General features: G+C 41.6%; 8 protein-coding genes and 1 non-coding gene across 9 annotated transcripts; 5 read left to right on the top strand and 4 right to left on the bottom strand.

Moving 5' to 3' along the window:
• The first annotated feature begins 3,330 nt into the window (after window positions 1-3,330).
• Window positions 3,331-4,585, top strand: LOC142938811 (histone H4). Its single transcript, XM_076082221.1, has one exon. It carries the CDS (start codon window positions 3,347-3,349, stop codon window positions 3,656-3,658), a length of 312 nt encoding a protein of 103 aa, XP_075938336.1. The 5' UTR covers window positions 3,331-3,346; the 3' UTR covers window positions 3,659-4,585.
• Window positions 4,586-5,747: 1,162 nt separating this feature from the next.
• trnap-agg (transfer RNA proline (anticodon AGG)) lies at window positions 5,748-5,819 on the top strand. The gene has a single exon. It is a non-coding gene; the product is annotated as a tRNA-Pro (tRNA).
• Window positions 5,820-7,906: 2,087 nt separating this feature from the next.
• LOC142938803 (histone H1-like) lies at window positions 7,907-8,791 on the top strand. Its single transcript, XM_076082211.1, has one exon. The coding sequence runs from the start codon at window positions 7,945-7,947 to the stop codon at window positions 8,557-8,559; it is 615 nt and encodes a 204-aa protein (XP_075938326.1). The 5' UTR covers window positions 7,907-7,944; the 3' UTR covers window positions 8,560-8,791.
• A 960-nt stretch (window positions 8,792-9,751) lies between these two features.
• LOC142938808 (histone H2B-like) lies at window positions 9,752-10,186 on the bottom strand. Its single transcript, XM_076082217.1, has one exon. The coding sequence runs from the start codon at window positions 10,172-10,174 to the stop codon at window positions 9,800-9,802; it is 375 nt and encodes a 124-aa protein (XP_075938332.1). The 5' UTR covers window positions 10,175-10,186; the 3' UTR covers window positions 9,752-9,799.
• A 2,525-nt stretch (window positions 10,187-12,711) lies between these two features.
• On the bottom strand, window positions 12,712-13,847 carry LOC142938737 (histone H2A-like). The gene is made up of 2 exons (XM_076082117.1): window positions 13,731-13,847; window positions 12,712-13,364 (listed from the first exon to the last, which is right to left on the bottom strand). The coding sequence occupies exons 1-2, from the start codon at window positions 13,845-13,847 to the stop codon at window positions 12,981-12,983; spliced, it is 501 nt and encodes a 166-aa protein (XP_075938232.1). The 3' UTR covers window positions 12,712-12,980.
• LOC142938804 (uncharacterized) lies at window positions 13,241-15,077 on the bottom strand. The gene has a single exon (XM_076082212.1). The coding sequence runs from the start codon at window positions 15,075-15,077 to the stop codon at window positions 13,947-13,949; it is 1,131 nt and encodes a 376-aa protein (XP_075938327.1). The 3' UTR covers window positions 13,241-13,946.
• Window positions 15,078-15,491: 414 nt separating this feature from the next.
• Window positions 15,492-16,268, top strand: LOC142938805 (histone H3). Its single transcript, XM_076082214.1, has one exon. It carries the CDS (start codon window positions 15,492-15,494, stop codon window positions 15,900-15,902), a length of 411 nt encoding a protein of 136 aa, XP_075938329.1. The 3' UTR covers window positions 15,903-16,268.
• A 1,416-nt stretch (window positions 16,269-17,684) lies between these two features.
• On the top strand, window positions 17,685-20,073 carry LOC142938810 (histone H2B-like). Its single transcript, XM_076082220.1, has one exon. The coding sequence runs from the start codon at window positions 17,700-17,702 to the stop codon at window positions 18,072-18,074; it is 375 nt and encodes a 124-aa protein (XP_075938335.1). The 5' UTR covers window positions 17,685-17,699; the 3' UTR covers window positions 18,075-20,073.
• Window positions 20,074-20,130: 57 nt separating this feature from the next.
• Window positions 20,131-20,866, bottom strand: LOC142938802 (histone H1-like). The gene has a single exon (XM_076082210.1). The coding sequence runs from the start codon at window positions 20,801-20,803 to the stop codon at window positions 20,189-20,191; it is 615 nt and encodes a 204-aa protein (XP_075938325.1). The 5' UTR covers window positions 20,804-20,866; the 3' UTR covers window positions 20,131-20,188.
• Between the last annotated feature and the right edge of the window lie 2,879 nt (window positions 20,867-23,745).

Raw genomic sequence — 23,745 nt, 5'->3', positions numbered from 1 at the left:
TAAGATCTTATTGGGAACAAACAGTATATGTCGTTCGAGAACAAGTGAATGACAACCCCGTCTACAAGGTATCCCCAGAGACTGGTGGGATTAGAGTGCGGACTCTTCACAGAAATCTCCTGCATGTTGTCAATGACCTACCAGTCGACCTAACCCCACAGAAAAAGACCACACAACTCACAGAGAGAAGAGTGCAGAACAGACCTGCAAGGACACAAAACCAGAGGGATCTATCTCAGAACAGTGATTCGTCAGACACAGACGAAGACACTCCAAGGATACAGTACTGGTTGAGGGTTCCAAGACAAACTGAAACTGAAATGGGAGTTGTGAGACCTACTTCTCAACCTTGGGAAAATGCAGCTCACATTCAAACTTCAGAACTGCCTGAACCCAGAGTCATCTTACCTGCAAGGGAGGCTAGTAGAAAAGCACGACCTGTGAGAGATGACAGACGAGAAAACTCCATTGTTTTCATACCTGAAAGAGAACTGAGACAGGAGCGACCAGAAGTGCAAATCAATGGAAATCACCTACCCGTAGACCAAGCACAACTGGGAGAGTATGAGCATGAGGGAACTAGACCCAGTACAGATAAAGGTGATGGATCCGTAGTCTCTGGAGCAGTTGACACAGAGAGTGAACAAGTCAGGAGGTCCACACGAGACAGAAAGCCCACACGGATATTGACATATGAGTCCTTGGGTCAGCCCTCATACTACCCATACAGCTCTGTAAACAGTGTAAGGGTACAGCCAATACCCGTCTGGGGAATGCAGCCATGCCCCATGTCACAACAGGAACACTATCCAACATTTTACCAGGCATCTTACCAAATACCTCATCAGGCACTGACATACCAGGCCATGCCTTACACCCCAGTAGTGCCTTATTCTGTTCCTGTCTACCTACACTGAAAAACACACACACCTCACACCACATACATAGCACAAACATACTTACCTTGACCTATTTGAAACCTTACCTTACTTCGCCTATACAGACACTAGAGTATGTTATATTTGTTGAAAGAACTCAACGGTTTTGTGGTAGTGTTTGAAAAAGTTTTCTTTTGCCATGTCAGGAGCCATTTTTATTTTGTCCGGGAGCGTGTGACGCACACAAAATGTATGGTCACATTTTTGTTATTAGATTCATATTTGAACGAATTTCTGTGATTTGCCTATCATAATTAAACTTCCTTTAGAAGTGTATTTTTATCTATGCCCAGTAGGTGGCACTGGAGCGCTGTCGATCTGCCTCGCGACCAGAGATTTGTAGGTGCGCGTTCAGCGTCTTCTCATAGCTTGAGAGGACACTGAAGCGAGAAGCCACAGCATTTGCCTGTTTCATTTATTTCCTGTTTTTCTCAGGTTAGTAACATGAAAAGTGCACAAAAGACACATGAATTCAGGACCAATGTGTACGTAACATTTGTATAGAGTATTTTGTGTTTTTATGTAGTTGTTTGATCGCTACTGACTGTTAAGACTGACTGTTGAGTGCTAGCTAAGCTAATAGTAGCCCTGTGTTACATCCCTTGTTTTTATCTGGCTCCTACACAATGAACTTTTTCTTTATGATGAAATGAATCGACTCTTTATGTTCTGTTAGGTCGATCCATACTAAATATGTTAATTAATGTGACTGTAATATGTATATAAGTGTTGTGAATGTTTGTTAGCATTTGTTAGCTGTTCGCTGTACTGGTGACGCACCGCCGCCATTTGGAAGAGTGTCTGTCTCACGTACGCCACAGTGGCTGTGGGCATATTGCCAAAGTGCAGTTAGGAGGGGTTTTAGCCCAAGAGACAACAGATATGTTGATCAAACATGTAATAATAGTAGTGTAACCTTTGTTATTTTGTTTATTACAACTTAATGTATTTTTCCTGTGTTTTGAAATGGAGAAACATATACAGAAGACTGTTTTCACTTAAAGAAGTGTAAAAATAAAGATAGCTTGAGAGGACACTGAAGCGAGAAGCCACAGCGTTTGCCTGTTTCATTTATTTCCTGTTTTTCTCAGGCACAAAATCTGTGATCAGGCCCATTCATGCTGGGACCTGTAACATAACCGCTATGTTTGGTTAATTGTAAATTAAATGTGATGCAATCTGCCTCTGAGCCTGTGCGTGTGTCCTCGCCATCCTTATTGCTCTTTAAAAGTGACGCCTTGTGTAACTGAAATTTATTGAAACTTTGTTGCAGTGTTTCAGGGCGTTCTCACACCCGTAGTTCGTTTGCTTTGTTCCGATTCAGGGATTAATATGATACAATGTTGCAGTTGCCCCTTTGTTCGGTTTGTGTTCACACTGCAACATTTAACAGCGGACTAAATCTTGTAAACAAACGCCACGCGCGAGCAAACTGTTCTCTCATTGGTCCGATTGTTATGCGGCTATAAATAGGCTCTGTTGATTTTTTTTTTTTTTAAGGTGTGGGGGATTGGGGGTGCGTGAACCCGGTCGGGATGGGACATCCCGACCGGGTTCACGCACCCCCAATCCCTGGGTGGCCTAAAAAGTTTGGGAACCGCTGCTCTACAGAGACATCAGCTCTGGTGGTGTCAGTTCATGAAGAACAAAGTCTGAAGTCAATCCTCTGAAATACAGCTTTGACTTTGCTTCTCACTCCGGTTTCATTTCCATATTGTTTAATTTGAACGCCCACAGACCAGAAATTAGGCTAAACCACACTATGTAAATGTTTCATCACTTCATGATTAATAACAAAATATAAAATAAATACAGTGAGACAGTCGAAAAAACGACGACTGAGTGAGACTATACAACAGACACTAAATTAATATCTGCTGATATGTCTACGTAGACACACAACATAATTGTCCTTGATAATGTACTTTAGTACACCTTTTAAGTACCTATTGTGCCCATAAGCAACAAACTATGGAGGAGACACGCATTGCTTCTTTTATGTTTATTGGCGGACTACAAACACACGTTTAAGGTGCATGCCGCCACCTACTGTGCCGGAGTGTGTAACATCATGGCTTTATGACAATTGTCATAAACACAATAATATTATTACAAATTTAAAAAAAAAGACTTCATGTAGAAGTTATATTCTGGATATAAACCTGTTCCATTCAAAAACTTAAATAAAGCCCTTTTAACCTGAACTTGTTAGTCCACTATCTCTAACAGTCCTTTAGGGTGCACCAAGTTACACATCACCCTTCAGTTAAATCCAAAGAAGAAGAGAAGCCCCCCCCCCCCCCCCCCCCCCCCCCCCCCCATGTCTTCTATCACGTCCTCAGGCAGGGTTTAAATATCAGTGAACCATCATCATTCTTCATATTGACAAAATACTCTGACCAGTGAAAATGAGCGGAAGAGGCAAAGGCGGAAAAGGACTCGGTAAGGGAGGCGCTAAGCGTCACCGTAAAGTGCTCCGTGATAACATCCAGGGAATCACCAAGCCCGCTATCCGCCGTCTGGCTCGCCGTGGTGGAGTGAAGCGTATCTCCGGTCTGATCTACGAGGAGACCCGCGGTGTGTTGAAGGTCTTCCTGGAGAACGTGATCCGTGATGCCGTCACCTACACCGAGCACGCCAAGAGGAAGACGGTGACCGCCATGGATGTGGTGTATGCTCTGAAGAGACAGGGACGCACTCTGTACGGCTTCGGCGGTTAAACTCTAACTGCTCGTTATCAAACCATCAAAGGCCCTTTTAAGGGCCACACACGTCCTCAATGAAAGAGCTGGTATCCTGGAGAAGAACGCAGGTCACTTCTTAACAGAGCTGTACATCTTGTGAAAACACAAACTACCATTTACTTAAGGTGTCAGCAGGTCAACTAGGGTTTGGGTTAAGTGTTTAATAAAGGAAGAACTATTACAACCCAAAGCTGGGAGCAGGAAAGTTGTCTGGATGAAACATCCATGAAGGTGTTATCTATTTTACTGAAGTTAATTTGTTTGTGATGAGGCTATTGTAATATCTGAGGCTGAATTTTAGTTTGTTTTTTGTGCCTTTTTTTTTTTTTTTTTTTTCTGATGGTCCAGGTCTGTTTTTGAAAAGAATATTTATAAATAAATGATATCAACCAGACTTAAATTTATGAAACCATCTGATCCAGCTTCGGGTTTTTTTCAAGATAGGATGTGAGTCGGAAGCAAACACATCTGCTGGTATGTCAGAGTAATGATGAGGAAGGCACAGTACTAACCACAAAGCATTTACTCATCTCAGCTGTCAAACCAGGTTTATTTGTACAGCCCAATATCACACATCAAGTCTTTTGTATTGGGCCACAGACACAATATAGATACTTCTAGTAAATGAGTATAGCTTGAGCACACTGACGAGATGTATTCCTTTACTACAAATGTACTACCTAATCTATGTTTTGTATTATAAACATTTCTCTTCCTCTACATAGAATGTGAAACAATACATTTTAAACCGTACCTCTTCAGGTCAGTGCATCATGAATCCATTTAACAAGACATTTAATGCAATTAAATGTATTTTAACATCACTGCCCCAGAAATACAAAGCAATGATATGTACAGTATTATATAAACACGGGTAGTTTGTACACTGATACAACAGGTCCAAAGTTTGGAACTGAATCCTTTGTGTTTGTAAAATAATAATACAGAGTATAATAATAATGAAAATATTAATATAATGTATGGTAATAGTGTTTGACATTTTTAGAAGCCGTTAGAAAAATTACATATAGTATATTTAATTTATTTACAATTTGATCTGCTGTATAACTCTCAGCAGAATACATGTAATATCTGTTTAGCTCTGACAGTATCAATGAAACCATGTTACTGTAACATTTGAAGCACTACGTTGCTCTCCCAGACAGATTGCATTTATTTGTCAGTGTGTTTGATCATTAATAGTATAACTATTTCTATTAAAAGTTATTATCAGCAGAGGACATGTTCACAGTGAGCAGCTCTGATAGGAAGTCTGGCTGAACTGCACCATAAGCCTCGACCATCATCAGTGTGTTTGCTGCTCCCAGAATAACTTCAGTTTATTAAACACTGATCAACATCAGATGGTTGTTTTTACATCGAGACTCTGAACAAACATGTGGACCAGTTGGAAAACGACTTTTGATGGAGCTCTGATGCATTTTAAATCATTTTTAGAGAGAAATGAGTTGGAAAAGCCGCTGATCAGTGGTGTCCACGGCGGTGAGGAGGTGAGGTTTTTTTTCTGGGACCAACTCCCAACGTCCACGTGTTGCCACAAAGTCTGTAAGGGCTGTAGGACTGTCTGTCAAATAGTCGAGTTCTTGAGGGCGCCTTTGCAAACATTTCGAGCCCTTTATGACATTTTTTTGAACATTAAACGTGCTGAGGAAAACAATGGAAATAGCAAGCTGAGCAAATGAACCCCCAAATCCTGAGCAGATCTGGGGGACAGCCAGCAGCCATATCACACTCCCAAATGGGCGAGTTTCAACGTGAGGTCTATTTGGGTGAGGCCGGCCCACATACCACACACCATAAGATATGCAGCATATGTTGTCATTTGCCCAAAATAACCTCAATAGCGAGGCACCGTTCCACATGAGCAGGGTGTGAAGAGCTCCGAGGGCTGAATGGGATATAAAATGTTGAGCAGCAGAGGGCGCTCTTTGACCAGATACGATATGGGTCTGTAAGATGCCACATCAGCAGAACAGAACTTAAGTACAAGTCTGGAAAAAATAGGAAAGCAAGATTTGTGTCCTCCTTTTAACTGTAAAAGTATGGCTCGTTGGTCTAGGGGTATGATTCTCGCTTAGGGTGCGAGAGGTCCCGGGTTCAAATCCCGGACGAGCCCGAATTTTGAACAATTGGGCTTCAATGTGATAGAACACATGAAACAAGTCAGCTCACAGTTTAGTTTACACAAATCAAAAACGACTAAATTGTGTTCCAGTGACGGTATCCATTGGAACTCACCTGCTAACAGTACAAATTCGATGTTTGTGCAAACTGTTGCCAAACACATTTGATGCTCGAGATTAGAGCCATCAAGCAACCAAAGTCTTCTTTATGTTAATGTTGATCAACTTTTATTGACACCCATTGTACACAAACTAAAATATTGCATACGAGTACCAGAATAAGTGACAGTGTCACTACAAGGACTTGAACCACTGAACCTCAGATTGTCATGTCATCTCCCTAAAGACTGAGCTACTACCACACCTTCTTGTGCCTCCACCATACTCTGATTGAAATATAATTGTACAAATACAATATTATACAGGAATACAATTTGTACAAAGATGCGATATGTGCGAAATAAAATATTAAATATAATGCAGAAAAAATATGAAACATGGTGCAAAAAATGGATGCAGAGGAAAAGAGGAGGTAATTGTCAGCAACGTCAGAGGTCTGTCAGGAGCTTTGGAAGTGTCCAAATACATTGCTGACAACTGCTTTAACCAGATACTTGTCCTGTTCACTTAAAGAACAAATATGTCAGCCAACACGCATTACAATTACAGTTTAAAAAAAAATTGCTACCACACTAAAATTACACGTAAACCACAATTATATTATATTATTACGTTACAGCAGTGACCTGGCCAAACACCTGAATGCTTGATTGTTGACTCATCAATCAGGGCGTAAGCACTTTAAAAAGACCACAGGTGAGTACTTGTGTACAACAACAATGGAAGCCAACATCAGCGAGTTTGTAAAAACATGCATAAGAAAAAAAAAAAACATTTTTTTGTCTCCACAGATGAATTTGCTGAATCTATATTATATTTAGAATAAACTCTGTTCTGATTTGCAGTGCAAAATGCAATCTGTGGAAGTCAATCAACGTATTGATTGATTTTACAATGTGTAGAGTTGGTCAATATAGTAATGTAATTCAAGATATAGTAGTAAGGTTTTAATGTAATATATATGCTGTACATTATGATTCTTGCAGTAAAAATACTATAATAACCATCATAATATTCAAGATAACTTAAATACAGCAATGAGGAGCAAGGCAGCGAGACTTCTGCCCCCAGTTATATAAAACACTATATGACCCGGGGTATACAATAGGTCCAAATTATGTTAAAAATATTAATAAAAATACTAGTTAGTCCTTCTGGAACAAACTAGTTTCATCAAGCTGTTAGAAAAATGCAAAATAGTTTCTTAGCTCTGTCGAATCTGAACTGCTGTTTTAAATTTAAGAGATCTAAATCTAAATGGCAGTACTCACTTCAAATCTCATTAGAATTGACAGAATAACTTGACACTTAATGTTTTTTTTATTCAACTCTGATACATGAATAATGTAAACAATGTTTCTGTAACATTTAAAGCCACTTACTTAATGTATTTGTCATTGAGTTTGATTGAGGACATGTTCACAGTGAGCAGCTCTGATAGGAAGTCTGGCTGAACTGCACCATAAGCCTCGACCATCATCAGTGTGTTTGCTGCTCCCAGAATAACTTCAGTTTATTAAACACTGATCAACATCAGATGGTTGTTTTTACATCGAGACTCTGAACAAACATGTGGACCAGTTGGAAAACGACTTTTGATGGAGCTCTGATGCATTTTAAATCATTTTTAGAGAGAAATGAGTGGGAAAAGCCGCTGATCAGTGGTGTCCACGGCGGTGAGGAGGTGAGGTTTGGAGGCTCCTCAAACACAACACAGAGATCATCAGAGCTCTACATGACTTCAATATGAAGAGACACTAGTCCGCTATCGGCTCCCTTCACCGTCAGCCTTCAGTACTTCTTCCACATTTAGTTTTGAGTCTTTATCAGTGAAGAGAAAACACAAGTGACTCTGCTTTCAGACTGCACTGAGGAGTCCCGGGCTGGGTTGAGTCTCCACGGTTCTCATGGTGTGTTTAAGTGCAGCCCCGTGCTCTGAGCTCTTCAACAGTCAGTCGGACTCTCGTGTTCTCGTGACTACAAACACAACGATAGAAAATGGCAGAAGTAGCTCCAGCTCCAGCCCCCGCGGCGGCCAAAGCAGCGAAGAAGAAGGTGTCCAGGCCGAAGAAGGCTGGTCCCAGCGTCGGTGAGCTCATCGTTAAAGCTGTGGCCTCATCCAAGGAGCGGAGCGGCGTGTCTGCTGCCGCCGTGAAGAAGGCTCTGACCGCCGATGGATACGATGTGGAGAAGAACAAGTCCCGCGTCAACACCACCATCAAGAGCCTGGTGACTAAGGGGACTCTGGTCCAGACCAAGGGGACCGGGGCCTCTGGCTCCTACAAGATGAGCAAGACGGCTGTCGAGAAACCGGCAAAGAAAACCGCTCCTACAGTCAAGAAGCCCGCAGCTAAGAAACCCGCAGCGGCTAAAAAGACCAAGACAGCGGCAGTAAAGAAACCAGCAGCAGCCGCTAAGAAATCACCCAAGAAGGCAAAGAAACCCGCAGCGGCCAAGAAGCCCGTCAAGAGCCCAAAGAAGGTAGCCAAGAGCCCCAAAAAGGCCACCAAGAGCCCCAAGAAGGTGGTCAAAAAGGCCCCCGTAGCCAAGAAAGTCCCCGCAAAGAGGGCTGCCAAGCCCAAAGCCAAGAAAGCAGCACCCAAGAAGAAGTGAGCTGTTATCAGTCTGAAGTACCAACGCTCCTATAAAAGGCTCTTTTAAGAGCCACCCACATCTTCATAAAGAGCATTTTCCTGTTTATTCAGAAGTTATTAACAGCAGAAATAAGTTACTTTTTATTTGAGACAGAAAAATGATACATTTAAGAACATCACATTGCTCATATACTGTATACTTATGTATCAAATAGTAATAAATCTAAACATGCATACAGGAGGAGAATAAAGTAGCAAATATGAATCCACTTGTGAGGAGACATATTAGACACAATAACTAGTTTGTATTCATGTCATGCTTTATCCGGTTTAAGATGAAATGTGCTGGAAAGCTTAGAGACAGAAGGCTGACTCAAAAGTTGAGAAGCCTGCACAGAATACAACTACTGTATAATACCTTGCACTGCAAACGGTTTTTTTTTTTTCCAGGCAACTAATTTAAGAGCAATCCAAACATACAAATAATGTAAAATGGTAACAATAAATACCTCAATTAAAATTAGTCATAAAATAAATGAAATATGTAAAAGCATTAAAGTTATTCACAGGTTTCACACCAACATAAAAGTGTAATGTGGGAAAAACAAAATCCAGATCTCCACAGTTAGTGGTGGCTGGATGTCTTCAGGAGTATCCACTGAACTTCAGAGTTTACTGAGCACCTACATTAAGATCCTAAACTCCTTTATAAGATGATAATTTTGGCCATCAGCCTCTATAAAGCAGGTTATAGTAACAGCTGTTAAATGTAACTTAGTGATCCGTATCTTACACAGACTACCGTCAACAGGTATTTGATCTACAGATATAAACTTCATGTTACTGACCTACTCCAGCCTTTCTGGCATCAGTGGTTAATATTCTACAAAAATACAGTTTGTGCGTGAAACACTTGAAGAAGACAGAATCTCTAAAGTAGAAGAGCACCTCATGAGACAGTAGATAAGGCTCTGACTGCAAATTACTGGCTACATTTCCATTATTTTTTGAAAGTGAATGATACTCTGTACAGTTTAAGAATTTTTGTGCATGTTGAATTGTTGCCAACTTTCTTATCGTGTGCAATCACTGTACATTGCAATAATAACAGGATATACATTGAGGGCATGTAATATCCACAGAGTTTTCACTGGCTTTCACCCCAACCTCTTTCAACCTTAAATACAGCAGGAACTCCTCTTTAGATGAAGTGGGTGGCTCTTAAAAGAGCCGTTGTGTTGTTGGTCTCCATCAGGTGTTTACTTGGAGCTGGTGTACTTGGTCACAGCCTTGGTTCCCTCAGACACCGCGTGCTTGGCCAGCTCACCGGGCAGCAGCAGGCGGACAGCGGTCTGGATCTCCCTGGAAGTGATGGTGGAGCGCTTGTTGTAGTGAGCCAGACGAGAGGCCTCACCGGCGATGCGCTCAAAGATGTCGCTCACGAAGCAGTTCATGATGCCCATGGCCTTGGAGGAGATGCCGGTATCAGGGTGGACCTGCTTCATCACCTTGTACACGTAGATGGCGTAGCTCTCCTTCCTGCTCTTACGCCTCTTCTTGCCGGTCTTGGCGGCGGTCTTAGAGACGGCTTTCTTGGAGCCCTTCTTGGGCGCTTTGACGATGTCGTCAGGCATGATTCTAGATTTTTTCTGAGTCGGAAGATGTTCCCAGAAGCACAGGGCGGTCTATATATATCAACTTGATGCAAATTGCACTGTGCTGTTGCTTGCACAGGATTGGCTGTCTTCTGAGCGGGACTGAGCATGCGCCAAAGACCTAATCGTTACTGTGAGCAGATGTCTTTAGTGTTTGAATGACTAAATTACTCTCCGTGATACAAAGTTATAAAACATACAGGTTTACATCAATCTAGAGGGAACAAATGGTGGAAACGTGATTTATTGTCTGACAGGAACAGTAAGTAAGTAAAGCAAAAAAAAAGGTTGCAGCTTATTCTAATAGTGTAATTATGAGAGATGAAAGGTTTTGTACTGCACTAAACTGCCTTTATGTAGAGGCATTGTTGGAGGGAGCCGAGAACAAAGGATTTGATTACCAACGACTCCTTCACTGGAATAAAGAACTTTAATGGTTCTTAAAATGTTACAAGATTTATTTTTTTGTTTTTTATTTCAAAGGACAGGGTTGCACAGTTAAATATAAATTGTTACCTCTTCTCTCAACACACCCACACAACAACTATTTCATTCAAACATATTACAATCCATGATTACCAGACATACACAGGGCACCATGTTTACTATTAGTCACTGTGATGAGGGCTGCTGTATTAATGTAGCTGTGGCTTAATGTGAAGGGAGGGACGGCCCTTCAAAACCTCCGTTATTACAGTTTATTACAGTGATTGTTGATGCACTGTATTTTCATATTGAGGTTTTTACAGAACTGCAAGAAAACCAGTATCTGGTGGAAAAGGTCTCCTGTCCACCTCAGAGCAGGAGACCCACATTGTAAATATGGTCAATGCAAATAACTGCATCAGACTCAGAGAACTGCAGAACCAGATAACGGCAGATAACGTCTTGTCTACTGAAAGAGTAGAAATAGGATGAAGCAGCTGTACAGAGTCACTTTCACCGTTTAAAACCACTGAGATATGAATATGTGCAGGTCAGCTGTACTATCCCATCATTGGCCCTGGATCTGGAAGTGTATGGTGCTACGTCATATTGACTGATCCTTGTCTGTCTTTCCATACAATGTTTTGTCTCGTCTCTTTCAGAGAGTCATGGAGCTAAATGCAGATGCTGTGCATCAGCTATTATATACGTAGAAGAGGCAGGTTTCATCCTGACAAAAACAAGGACGTCCCCCACTATCTGGCAATCCTGGGCCCATACAACCCTGCACACATTCTCACATTTCTGGCCTAATGATTCTAATGACCAGGGGCCCGATGACCCTAATGACCAAGGGCCAGAGCAGCCCAGGTATATCATCGTCTGGGACAATGTTAGTTCGTCTGCTTTGATCCAAACTTGGTTCACAGGTCACTCACTTTTTATCTCACTCAATCTCCCATACTCACTATTCCTGAATTTGGAGGAGGCTTGAGCAGACAAAGATCAGGGCTCATTCCAGACCTGGATACTGTAGTCAAGGCAATATTCGCTGCTGAGCTCAGGAAACATCGCATGTGATGAGTGTAACGTCCAAATCTTTAGCAGAATGTAAGCCTTAAGTTGACGCGTGTTTCTGGTCCTTAGCACATAGCTCACACCGACGCCGCTCGTAGATGAAAGCAATACGTGTTTTATTGATCCAATTTCCTTCGTACAAGTCAGTCAAACAACTTCCTTTCTTCCTAAAAGTACGCTGATTACTTGGACATACTTTAAGTATCCACAGGTTATCCACAACTGAATCCACGTAGATCGTTCCATATAACACGTTTCATAACACGTTCCACAACACGGTCGGAAAACTGTGCGGCTCCATACTGCTTCAGATATTACTCACAACTGTCAGTAACTGTCGCAAAGTTACCTTAAAGTGACAGTTGTCTGTCACTTACATGTATTCCTTACTATAACAAATTATAAGGACATCCTTGTAACATTCAAAGTAGAAACAGATGTGATTAAAGTTAAACATGTAAATACAAGTGAATATTTAACAGCACATTGAATTTGGCTCTTACAATGAGGATGAAGTCTTATGACCAGACCAGCAAAGAAGAGATCCAGCCTCATTTTCAGTTTTTTTTTTTTTTCTAGCACAAATGTTTTTCTTTTCTTGTACTGCGCTTTTGTTATTTGAGGAGAAAATAATAAACGTTCCCCCTTACATTACATTTTGATACCTGTGTATGTGTTTGATAAATGTATGACAACACTGTATAGTAAACTGCACCTGCACACAGAAAAAGAAAAAGCCACAGGTGTGTTTCATTTCAGGACTAATTTCTAGTGCGTTTACATTTAATGACAATTGTTTTTTTGAGAAAATAATCTTTTGATGAGCTGATAATATATAATTGGTAATTGCAGCCCTGAAAAACATTAAACAGCTTTATAGACTTTGTGGTCTGAAATCATTTATTTTACATAATTGCAGCCTCATTACAGATACAACTTCAAAAAGATGAAAACAGCAAAACACAAAGTTCAATGTTTTTGCAATTATGTTTTTCCAAAACCGAATAACTTGCTTTACTTTGTTTTCATCAATAGAGCATTATTAATATGTCAATCAAATGAGACTCAAACTAAAGTGTGTCTGCAAAGTGACCTCAGCCTCTGGAATAACTGTTGGGATCAGCTTTATATCAATAACCACAATTAATATACTTTAGTCTAAAAATGCAAATTGTGTTTTTAAAATATTAGCATGTTTTTGTTATTGGGACGCCTGAATACAAAGCTCTTTATCAGGTGAGTGTTTGAGGTTCTGGTTCCAGCAGTCAAAGAGGCTCCAGGTTTACTTGGACTTGGCGGCCTTCTCGGTCTTCTTGGGCAGCAGAACAGCCTGGATGTTGGGCAGCACGCCGCCCTGAGCGATGGTCACTCCGCCCAGCAGCTTGTTGAGCTCCTCGTCGTTGCGGAGAGCCAGCTGCAGGTGACGGGGGATGATACGAGTCTTCTTGTTGTCGCGGGCCGCGTTTCCAGCCAACTCCAGGATCTCAGCGGTCAGGTACTCCAGCACAGCCGCCAGGTAGACGGGGGCGCCGGCACCGACACGATGCGCATAGTTTCCTTTGCGCAGCAGCCTGTGAACACGACCGACTGGGAACTGGAGCCCAGCACGAGAGGAGCGGGTCTTGGCCTTAGCTCTGGCTTTCCCTCCGGTTTTTCTTTTCTTTCCCTTTTTTCAACATTTATTTACAGGTGTGTAGGACTGGGTGACTCAACAGAGACAACAGAAATTATAACATCACACAAAGGAAAACACATACTTGCAGAAGTCAATGCATAAACACATTAATTGCCTTCTGGTATTTTTCTGCAATTCTGTATCTAAACATGCAAAATAACTTCATACAAGAAGATATTTACATCAGCAAAACTTTTATTTTAATGGTCAAAACAACACTAGCTGGGTAACGTTATAATATTAACAGTAAGCAACGAGTCTTAAATGTTACAACCTTTCAATAAACCACCACCGTAACGTGGTTTAGGGCCGCGTGTGACCTGTGACCCCGTGACCTCAGACCAAGAATTCACTCACCATCTGAAAAGAGTTGTGGCAGCTGGCCCGAAAAAAGGGAAACCGGGGCCCCTTTCTGGAGCCAGACCTGGGAGTGGAGCTTGCTTGTGAGGGTCTGGTTTCCGGGACATGAGACATATGGTTCGACCAGGAACAACCCGAAAACTCTACATTGAGCCGCCGCCCTATGGGCCCACCGCTCGAAGGGATATGTGCAGGGGGGATTGGGTAAAAGGGCTAAAGGGGATTCTTACCTGTGTGAGTTTTCATGTGTACCGTTAGATGTGCGTTGTGCATAAATCTTTTATCACAAACTGAGCAGCTGTTAGTTTTCTCTCCTGTGTGGATTCTCATGTGTGTCTGGAAACGTGAACGCTGGTTAAAAGATTTCTCACATACTGAGCAGCTGAAAAGTTTCTCTCCTGTGTGGATTCTCATGTGTGACTGTAAATGTGAATGCTGGTAGAAAGATGTCTCACATACTGAGCAGCTGAAAGGTTTCTCTCCTGTGTGGATTCTCATGTGTGTCTTTAAATTCGAAGACTGGTTAAAAGATTTCTTGCAAACAGAGCAGCTGAAGGGTTTCTCTCCTGTGTGGATTATCATGTGTTTATGTAAAATTGAAGAATTGTAAAAAGATTTCTCACATACTGAGCAGCTGTTAGTTTTCTCTCCTGTGTGGATTCTCATGTGTCTCTTCAGAGTTCCTCTGGTGCAAAATGTTTTCTCACACTCGGAGCATCTAAAACGTTTCTCACCAGCACTAAATCTTGAATCACTGACATGGACTTCATCAGGTTTCAAAGAGTCCTTCCAATCACCAATGTCAGAAGAGTCTCCAGTCTTCTCATCAGTATCTGGTTCTGAGTTCCTGTCTGGTTCTGGTCCTCCACAGTCCTCTCCATCAGCTTCTGTTTCCATCTGTTCAGTTTGTCTTTGATGAAGCTGTGAGGACTGAGCTTCCTCTTCATCATCTTCACTCTTCACAGGAGTGAATGAGAACTTGATATCAGCCTCCTCCAGCCCTTGAAGCTGCTCTCCCTCCTGACTGGTGCAGAGTTCCTCCTGTTCCTCTTTAATGTGTGGGGGCTCTGGGTCCTCTTGGTCCAGACTGGAGCTCCACTCCTGCTGCTCAGGGGGAACCTCTTCTTTAATCACCAACAGCTGCTGGACGTCTGCTCTATGTAACCGAAGCTGAGGGTTGAAAACAGCGTCCAGTAGTTTCTGTTGTCGCTCGTTCTCCTCTTTTAAAGCAGAAACGTCCTCCTCGTACTCTGCTATTGTTCCTTCAAACAGACCAAATATCTCCTCAGCAGCCGCAGTTAGTCGCTGATTGACTAAAGATTTCAGCATTTGGACTTTAGACATTTTCACTAAACCACAGAAAACCTCCGGGTTTTCCTCTGCCACTGGTCGTTAAATGCTTTTAGAGAAATGAATGTTGACCAACAACCGAAACCCTCTTTTATATGTCCGCGGAGCGCGTGGGACGTTTCCTGACAAACAGACCAACCAGAAAAGAGGCTTCCAGCAGAAGAACAGAGGGCGGACCATTCTACATTTTGGCGGGCAATTTGAAAGCATTTTCCGCCAATGAGCAGCGGAGACTCGGGCGGTGGGTCGCTGCTCTGGGCGGGGCTGAGCTCCAGGAGGAGCCCTCACCAATCAGGAGCCGGAGGTCTGAAGCTGCGTCACCATTTCACAGCCGGTCCCACAGTTTAAGAGCAGCGTGTCTCCTCTCTGACTGCATGTTCCTCCTGATCAGAGAAAGAAGAAGAAGTCATGGCAAGAACCAAGCAGACCGCTCGTAAATCCACCGGAGGCAAAGCCCCCAGGAAGCAGCTGGCCACCAAGGCTGCCCGTAAGAGCGCCCCGGCCACCGGCGGCGTGAAGAAGCCTCACCGTTACAGGCCCGGTACCGTGGCTCTGAGAGAGATCCGTCGCTACCAGAAATCCACGGAGCTGCTGATCCGCAAGCTGCCCTTCCAGCGTCTGGTGAGAGAAATCGCTCAGGACTTCAAGACCGACCTGCGCTTCCAGAGCTCCGCTGTTATGGCTCTGCAGGAGTCCAGTGAGGCTTACCTGGTCGGCCTGTTCGAGGACACCAACCTGTGCGCCATCCACGCCAAGAGGGTCACCATCATGCCCAAAGACATCCAGCTGGCCCGTCGCATCCGCGGAGAGCGAGCTTAAACTGTCTGCTGATCCACAAACCACAACGGCTCTTTTAAGAGCCACCTCACTCTCTCTGAAGAGCTCATTCCTCTACTATCGCCATGTTTAACTCAATCATTTAATATCGTCAATAAAGTCGTTGTAGTATATTGCAAGTTAATATCGATGCGCTGAAATGTCGGGCACTCAATGAATTTGAAATTTTGCTGATGAAATCTATACACAATGCTCCATAATGACCGAGTGGACTTATTTTTTTGACTTTCAAATGACCCGAAAACATTTTCTTAAAGGCCTTTCCCCCCTCTTTTTAATACAGTAAACACTGACTCCACCAGTATAGTATGTCTTTATATGTTAATCCTTTCTTGAATGTTTTCTGAACTTGACATCAGTTCACATGATTCCATGTTTATGTCAGACTGACTAGGGATTTTTAAGGTTGTGTTTTGGAATGCTTTATATTCAATACCTAATATACTGTATATTCAACACAATTGATAGAACTAACGTCTTATTTTGGTGTTTCCTGTCCAAAGCTGCAACATGATCATGTGGTTGGCAGGAACCTCTAATGGCTTGTGCGCTTTTTTTGACTAAAGTTTAAAAAGTTAAGGCAAACCGGTTCAGTACATAAATCAAATTATATATCGTCAGAATATACAAAGTGCAGTCAGAATATCAAAAAAACGAAATGTGATAATGAGCTTTAGAGATAATGTGTGTGTATAGTATGTGTCAGGGGAGACTGACATTTATGATCAGTAAAGTTTTATTAATATTAAATTAACCTCCATATTCAAATTCAATAATTTTACTAACAATTACTTCGACCTCACCACATTTACATCTGTAAATGCTGATGTTCTGTAATAAAATATGTTAACATGTATATGCGTTTCTCCAGCCCAGACGAAACGGTCAAAAATACCCAGATGTGGGACTGATTTAGAAAAAAATCTAAAACTTCTTATGAGTCTACGTCTCCTACAAAGCAAAGCGCTGGAACGGCAGTCTATAGTCACATCTACATTGGCCAATTAGTTTCAAACTGACTAAAAGTAATACACACATCGCTCCCATGTCTACTAATCTAACAAATACTTAGAAACGCAATATAAATAGTATGTCTGCTGTCAATGACAAATGCTCTTAGAGGATGATGTATGACTTCCAGACATGCAGCTGCTCACGTTTACTTTAAACGGGATTTAAAACACTGACATTTATGTTTCGTCTTGCGTTACCTCCTACAATCATACAGCTACACCATGTCTCTCCTTGGAAGTGGATTTATTTTCGATACTTTATTCACCTCCTGTATGTACGTTTAGATTTGTTACTTTTTGATACTTAAGTATAGTGTGTAACTATATGAGCAATGGGACGTCCTTAAATGTTTACATTTTCCCTCTCGAATAAGTAACTATTATTCCTGCTCTTAATAACTTCTGCTGAATCAGGTCTATCTTGTGGGCCTTAACTAAACCATCAAACATTGGTCTTTACTTAAGAAATAGTTTTAATGGAGGACTTTTATTTGCAACAGAATATTTCTACACTGTGGTGTAGTAAACTCCGAACGTATCAACTTGTGAGGTTCTGATGTTAGTCTTGACTTCCTGTCTTCTTCTGTCAATAAAACAAATAAGTCTGCTCACAGAAACGGTGACCTGTTCAGCGCATGCTCAGTCCCGCTCAGAAGGCAGCCAATCCAGTGCAAGCAACAGCACAGTGTAATTTGCATCAAGTTGATATATATAGACCGCCCTGTGCTTCTTGGAACATCTTCCGACTCTGAAGAAATCTAGAATCATGCCTGACGCCACCGGTAAAGCGCCCAAGAAGGGCTCCAAGAAAGCCGTCTCTAAGACCGCCGCCAAGACCGGCAAGAAGAGGCGTAAGAGCAGGAAGGAGAGCTACGCCATCTACGTGTACAAGGTGATGAAGCAGGTCCACCCTGATACCGGCATCTCCTCTAAGGCCATGGGCATCATGAACTGCTTCGTGAGCGACATCTTTGAGCGCATCGCCGGTGAGGCCTCTCGTCTGGCTCACTACAACAAGCGCTCCACCATCACTTCCAGGGAGATCCAGACCGCTGTCCGCCTGCTGCTGCCCGGTGAGCTGGCCAAGCACGCGGTGTCTGAGGGAACCAAGGCTGTGACCAAGTACACCAGCTCCAAGTAAACACCTGATGGAGACCAACAACACAAAGGCTCTTTTAAGAGCCACCCACTTCATCTAAAGATGTTTCCTCTGAATACCAAAAGTGTTTGTTGGTAAACTTAGCATAGGAGTCAAATGGTTATATTTTAGAGTGTATGCAGTTATCTATATATATCCATATTATCTGATATATATATATCTATATATATATCTATATATATATATATCTATATCTCATTCAGTGGTAATTTTCATGGCTTTTTAGACAAATTATAATATAGTTGTCAAAAGACTGGAATGTTTTTTATTTTTGCCAAATTTACACACAATAATATTTTTGAATCAACCTAAACATCCAGAGGAAGGACGGCAGTTCTCTGACACGAAGATCGTGTAGATGGAAGAGATCGAACATCTGATTCAGGACCAATATATAGTGTGACTTCACTTTTTAGGCGTGAGCGCCATCTTTGGGACGTCTTTCACTACTTCAGTTCTTCTTTCAGTCCATGAGGAGGAACCACAGAGAGAGAGATGACGTTACACATCTGACTGTTGGTGGAAGCAAACATTAATTTAGATTCTGTCATGTATTAAACTATCTGTAAGCTTTGCTGCCAGAACGGCTCTACTTTGGAATTGGTAAGTAACACGAAGTTTACATCTGTAGATGTAATAAAACCTGATAGTCGAGGGATGTGAGATGCAGATGACGAAGCTTGACATGAACTATGACCTTTTTTTATAGAAGACTGGGATGAAGTGGATGAAGGCATCCATCCAATAACCGTTTATTGAGATCTGCTTTTGAGGGACAATATAAACTAATTCAGACATTATTTTGGTATTCATGCTATGAACAGTGATGACAGTTGGCCCAGGTAATGAATAATACGTAACAATTACTGTTAGATATGATGGCTTTGGTACATATTTATTTTATGACTTATCAGCACTTTGTCAATAAACAGAAGGGACTCACAAATGTTTATTGTAATCATTTCTTCTATATTATGATTGCTCCTATTAGAATGATGTTCATAAGGTAGCAGGAGAAATGGTTTCATACTACTGTGCCGTGCTGTTGGAGGGCTTTTGACTGGCCTCTCAGCTTTACTGTCACACGTCTGACTAAATAGATGTGAAGATTTGCTTTTCAGTGTCATCCTGAACTTACAGAAAGTCGAGTTGAGATCCAGCTGCTAGCATTCATTTTTACCTGGATTTGAAACATTGTGGTCTTTATACCTAGATAAGATCTTAGATCTTAATTAAAAGGCCAATATAAATATTGTGATTGCTGTTAATGACAAGTATATGGATAAAACAGGAAGATGCTCTTAAAGAAAGATGTTGGTGGCCACTGAGTGTCTATTGAGATCTGGTTTAGAGTTTTATCTCTTTGCGTATTGTTTTTCCCACATTACACTTTTATGTTGGTGTGTGAAACCGTTGAATAAAGTTAATGATTTTACATATGATTTAATTTATTTTATGACTATTACATCAATTATTTAAATTAATTGAGATATTTATTACTAATATTTTTACATTATGTGCATGGTATGATTGCTTTTATTATATTGATTGTATTATTATAGTTATAATTTATCCTTGGCAGGCTTCTCAACCTTTGAGTCAGCGTTCTGTCTCTACTGAAGCTTTGCAGCACATTTATCATGTTGTGTAGCTCACTCTTCAACTTCCAGACAGATAAGCTGATGCAGCTGCTCACGTTTACTGGATTATAAAACACTGATATTTATGTTTCCACCTACAATCAGTCAAACAGCTACAACTAAGACCACCCATAGGCCGCATCACACAGCAAATAAAACATGAATACAAACTAGCTATTGTCTAATTGTCTGTCTCTCCTTACAAGTGGATTCATATTTGCTACTTTATTCTCCTCCTGTATGCATGTTTAGATGTATTACTATTTGATACATAAGTATACAGTATATGAGCAATGTGATGTTCTTAAATGTATCATGTTTCTGTCTCAAATAAAAAGTAACTTATTTCTGCTGTTAATAACTTCTGAATAAACAGGAAAATGCTCTTTATGAAGGTGTGGGTGGCTCTTAAAAGAGCCTTTTATAGGAGCGTTGGTACTTCAGACTGATAACAGCTCACTTCTTCTTGGGTGCTGCTTTCTTGGCTTTGGGCTTGGCAGCCCTCTTTGCGGGGGCTTTCTTGGCTACGGGGGCCTTTTTGACCACCTTCTTGGGGCTCTTGGTGGCCTTTTTGGGGCTCTTGGCTACCTTCTTTGGGCTCTTGACGGGTTTCTTGGCCGCTGCGGGTTTCTTTGCCTTCTTTGGTGATTTCTTAGCGGCTGCTGCTGGTTTCTTCACTGCCGCTGTCTTGGTCTTTTTAGCCGCTGCGGGTTTCTTAGCTGCGGGCTTCTTGACTGTAGGAGCGGTTTTCTTTGCCGGTTTCTCGACAGCCGTCTTGCTCATCTTGAAGGAGCCAGAGGCCCCGGTCCCCTTGGTCTGGACCAGAGTCCCCTTAGTCACCAGGCTCTTGATGGCGGTCTTGACGCGGTTGTTGTTCTTCTCCACATCGTATCCATCGGCGGTCAGAGCCTTCTTCACGGCGGCAGCAGACACGCCGCTCCGCTCCTTGGATGCGGCCACAGCTTTAACGATGAGCTCACCGACGCTGGGACCAGCCTTCTTCGGCCTGGACATCTTCTTCGTCGCTGCTTTGGCCGCCGCGGGGGCTGGAGCTGGAGCTGCTTCTGTCATTTTCTGTCGTTGATGTGTTTGTAGTCACGAGAACACGAGAGTCTGACTGACTGTTGAAGAGCTCAGAGCACGGGGCTGCACTTAAACACACCATGAGAACCGTGGAGACTCAACCCAGCCCGGGACTCCTCAGTGCAGTCTGAAAGCAGAGTCACTTGTGTTTTCTCTTCACTGATAAAGACTCAAAACTAAATGTGGAAGAAGTACTGAAGGCTGACGGTGAAGGGAGCCGATAGCGGACTAGTGTCTCTTCATATTGAAGTCATGTAGAGCTCTGATGATCTCTGTGTTGTGTTTGAGGAGCCTCCAAACCTCACCTCCTCACCGCCGTGGACACCACTGATCAGCGGCTTTTCCCACTCATTTCTCTCTAAAGATGATTTAAAATGCATCAGAGCTCCATCAAAAGTCGTTTCACAACTGGTCCACATGTTTGTTCAGAGTCTCGATGTGAAAACAACCATCTGATGTTGATCAGTGTTTAATAAACTGAAGTTATTCTGGGAGCAGCAAACACACTGATGATGGTCGAGGCTTATGGTGCAGTTCAGCCAGACTTCCTATCAGAGCTGCTCACTGTGAACATGTCCTCTGCTGATAATAACGTCTAATATAAATAGTTATACTATTTATGATCAAACACACTGACAAATACATGTTGCTTGTTTTGGGAAGCATGAGTGGCTTTAAATGTTACAGTAACAATGTTTCGTTGATAGCTGATGATTAAAGTGACCACTAATGGAGATTTTGTTTTTGATGAATAAAACTGTCATCATCATTATTATTATTACAATTAATAACTGTTATATACTAATTATTATTATTACGTGTTATTATTGTTATTAATAGTATTCTAAATATCATTATTGTTTTAACATTCAATACATTAATGATGCCGTTTCAACCTTTGTAGCTTGTGTGAGTCTGCAAACTTAAATGCACATTATTCTACCCAGAAGTGGACTTTTGCTGGCAGTAGATAACTAACCCGTTTACTGTTGTCGTTTTTTCCCCCCGTTGATGATCAGCTTCTTAGACTTTATGACTTGTGTTAAAACTTAATACCTGACGGCTGGCTCAGTAACTTATTACAGTAACAGATTCATTTGCATCACAAAGTATACAAGTAAACCGAGCTGTCTGGAGTCAACTAACTTCACAATAGCCTACATTACTTTATACCTCCCTACCCTAAGTCTCTCCCCCCTTGATGTCCTCCTCCTCCTCTGAACTTTCACCTAAAGAAGTTACACTGTGCACCTTGGACAAGTCATAACAGAGGGTTTTTTGATTAACCACAGCCTCCTTCCCCACTCGTCTTCTCCTGATTCCGCCTCTGGCCGCCCGTCACAGCGACCAGCTCCTGTTCTTCTCCTGCGTTAGAAATCTTGCCCTACTTGTTTATCTACGTCATCCCCCATCTTCACCCGGGCTCCAAGGCCGCTATACTAGACTCCCTGTTTCAGTGACGTGATAACATATGACAATAATACAGGTCAATATCACAGTATGAATATACATGGGTACATTTCAAATTATGGTTATGATTGATTTTACACAAATATATTTTTCTCCCACATTAGGAAAGGCAGTAAACACCCAGAGGTCTGTACTGAGCAAGAATACACCGGAACAATTTATAAGCAATTAATAAGAAAACTAGAATGGGAAACAGCAGAAAATGGTGCATTCAGGGGCTCCTGGCATGATCGCATTTATGAATGTGAGCTTTAAGTTGTAATGTAGAAAACATATGTACAAATAAGATGTATTTTATTACTTAAACAACACGTTCGCTAGTTTTGAGTTAAAAGATCAACAGCGCATTCATTGTCACAACAATAACAATGTTGTGATCATAATCGTGACCATAACCAATAACCATTTCTCTGGTAGATTAACTGTGAACAGCACATAAAACATGAGATTAATTAAAAACTCTTTCATGCTGCAAACAAAGCATTCTGTCCTGCTGTGCTCTTCACAACAGTAAAACTCTCTCTTTGTTGTTCTTTACAGTTTGTATGTCCTTAGAAAAAGCTTTATTCATGTACAACAAGTTTACAAGATGTATAAATACACATAGGCCTCACATATTACAGGCACAGTGATGACACATGATGCGCTGTGTGAGGACGCTGTTCTGGAGCTGAGACTCAGATCTTAAGTCCATTTCCCTCCAAGGATCTGATTTCTGTTCCTTCCTTTCATGTTTAACTTCCATGTCGCTGTGTGTCAGTCTGCTCGATGGTGCAGCTCATTCTCCACAGCTTGAAACTTACAATACAGAGTTGCAAATGTTGTTTTTGTTTGACAGACATCTGATGAAACAGACCACATTACAAAGTGATCATTGTTGGAATGCTGTTAAGCATTCCAACTATTGTTATCCTGTTTCTCTTTATTGTTGGAAAAGCCCCAAAGAGTGAATTCTAACTGAAATGCTTGTGATGAAGCCTGTCATTTAATAAACTCTGTTTATGTGTCAAACATTAAGATTATGTCTCCTCTCCCCCTCTCCCCCACCCAGTCCCACCCTTTCAAAATAAAAGCCTCATGGATTAACTGTATTTAAACGTTAAATTCAAAATTAGGCTTTTTTGTTGAAATAATGAATGCTCTTACTAATACTGCGACAACTACTGCTACTAATATTTCTAGTATCACTACTACTACTACTGCTACTACTACTACTTCTACTGCAACTTTTGCTGTTGCTACTATTACTACTACTACTACTACTACTACTGCTATTACTGATACCATCACTATTATTACTACCACTACTGCTATTACTACCACTACCACTACTATTATTACTTATACCACAACTGCTACTACTACTACTGCTATTCATGCTACAGCTATTAGTACGACTGCTACTAGTACTACTACTACTGCTACTTCAAAAACTGACTTTACTATTACTACTACTTCTT

Source organism: Anarhichas minor, unplaced genomic scaffold (assembly GCF_050575085.1).
Source record: "Anarhichas minor isolate MPS153535 unplaced genomic scaffold, ASM5057508v1 ptg000090l, whole genome shotgun sequence".
Lineage (NCBI taxonomy): Eukaryota > Metazoa > Chordata > Actinopteri > Perciformes > Anarhichadidae > Anarhichas > Anarhichas minor.
The sequence above is the reverse complement of the archived record's forward strand: the minus strand, read 5'-3'. Positions and strand labels throughout refer to the sequence as shown.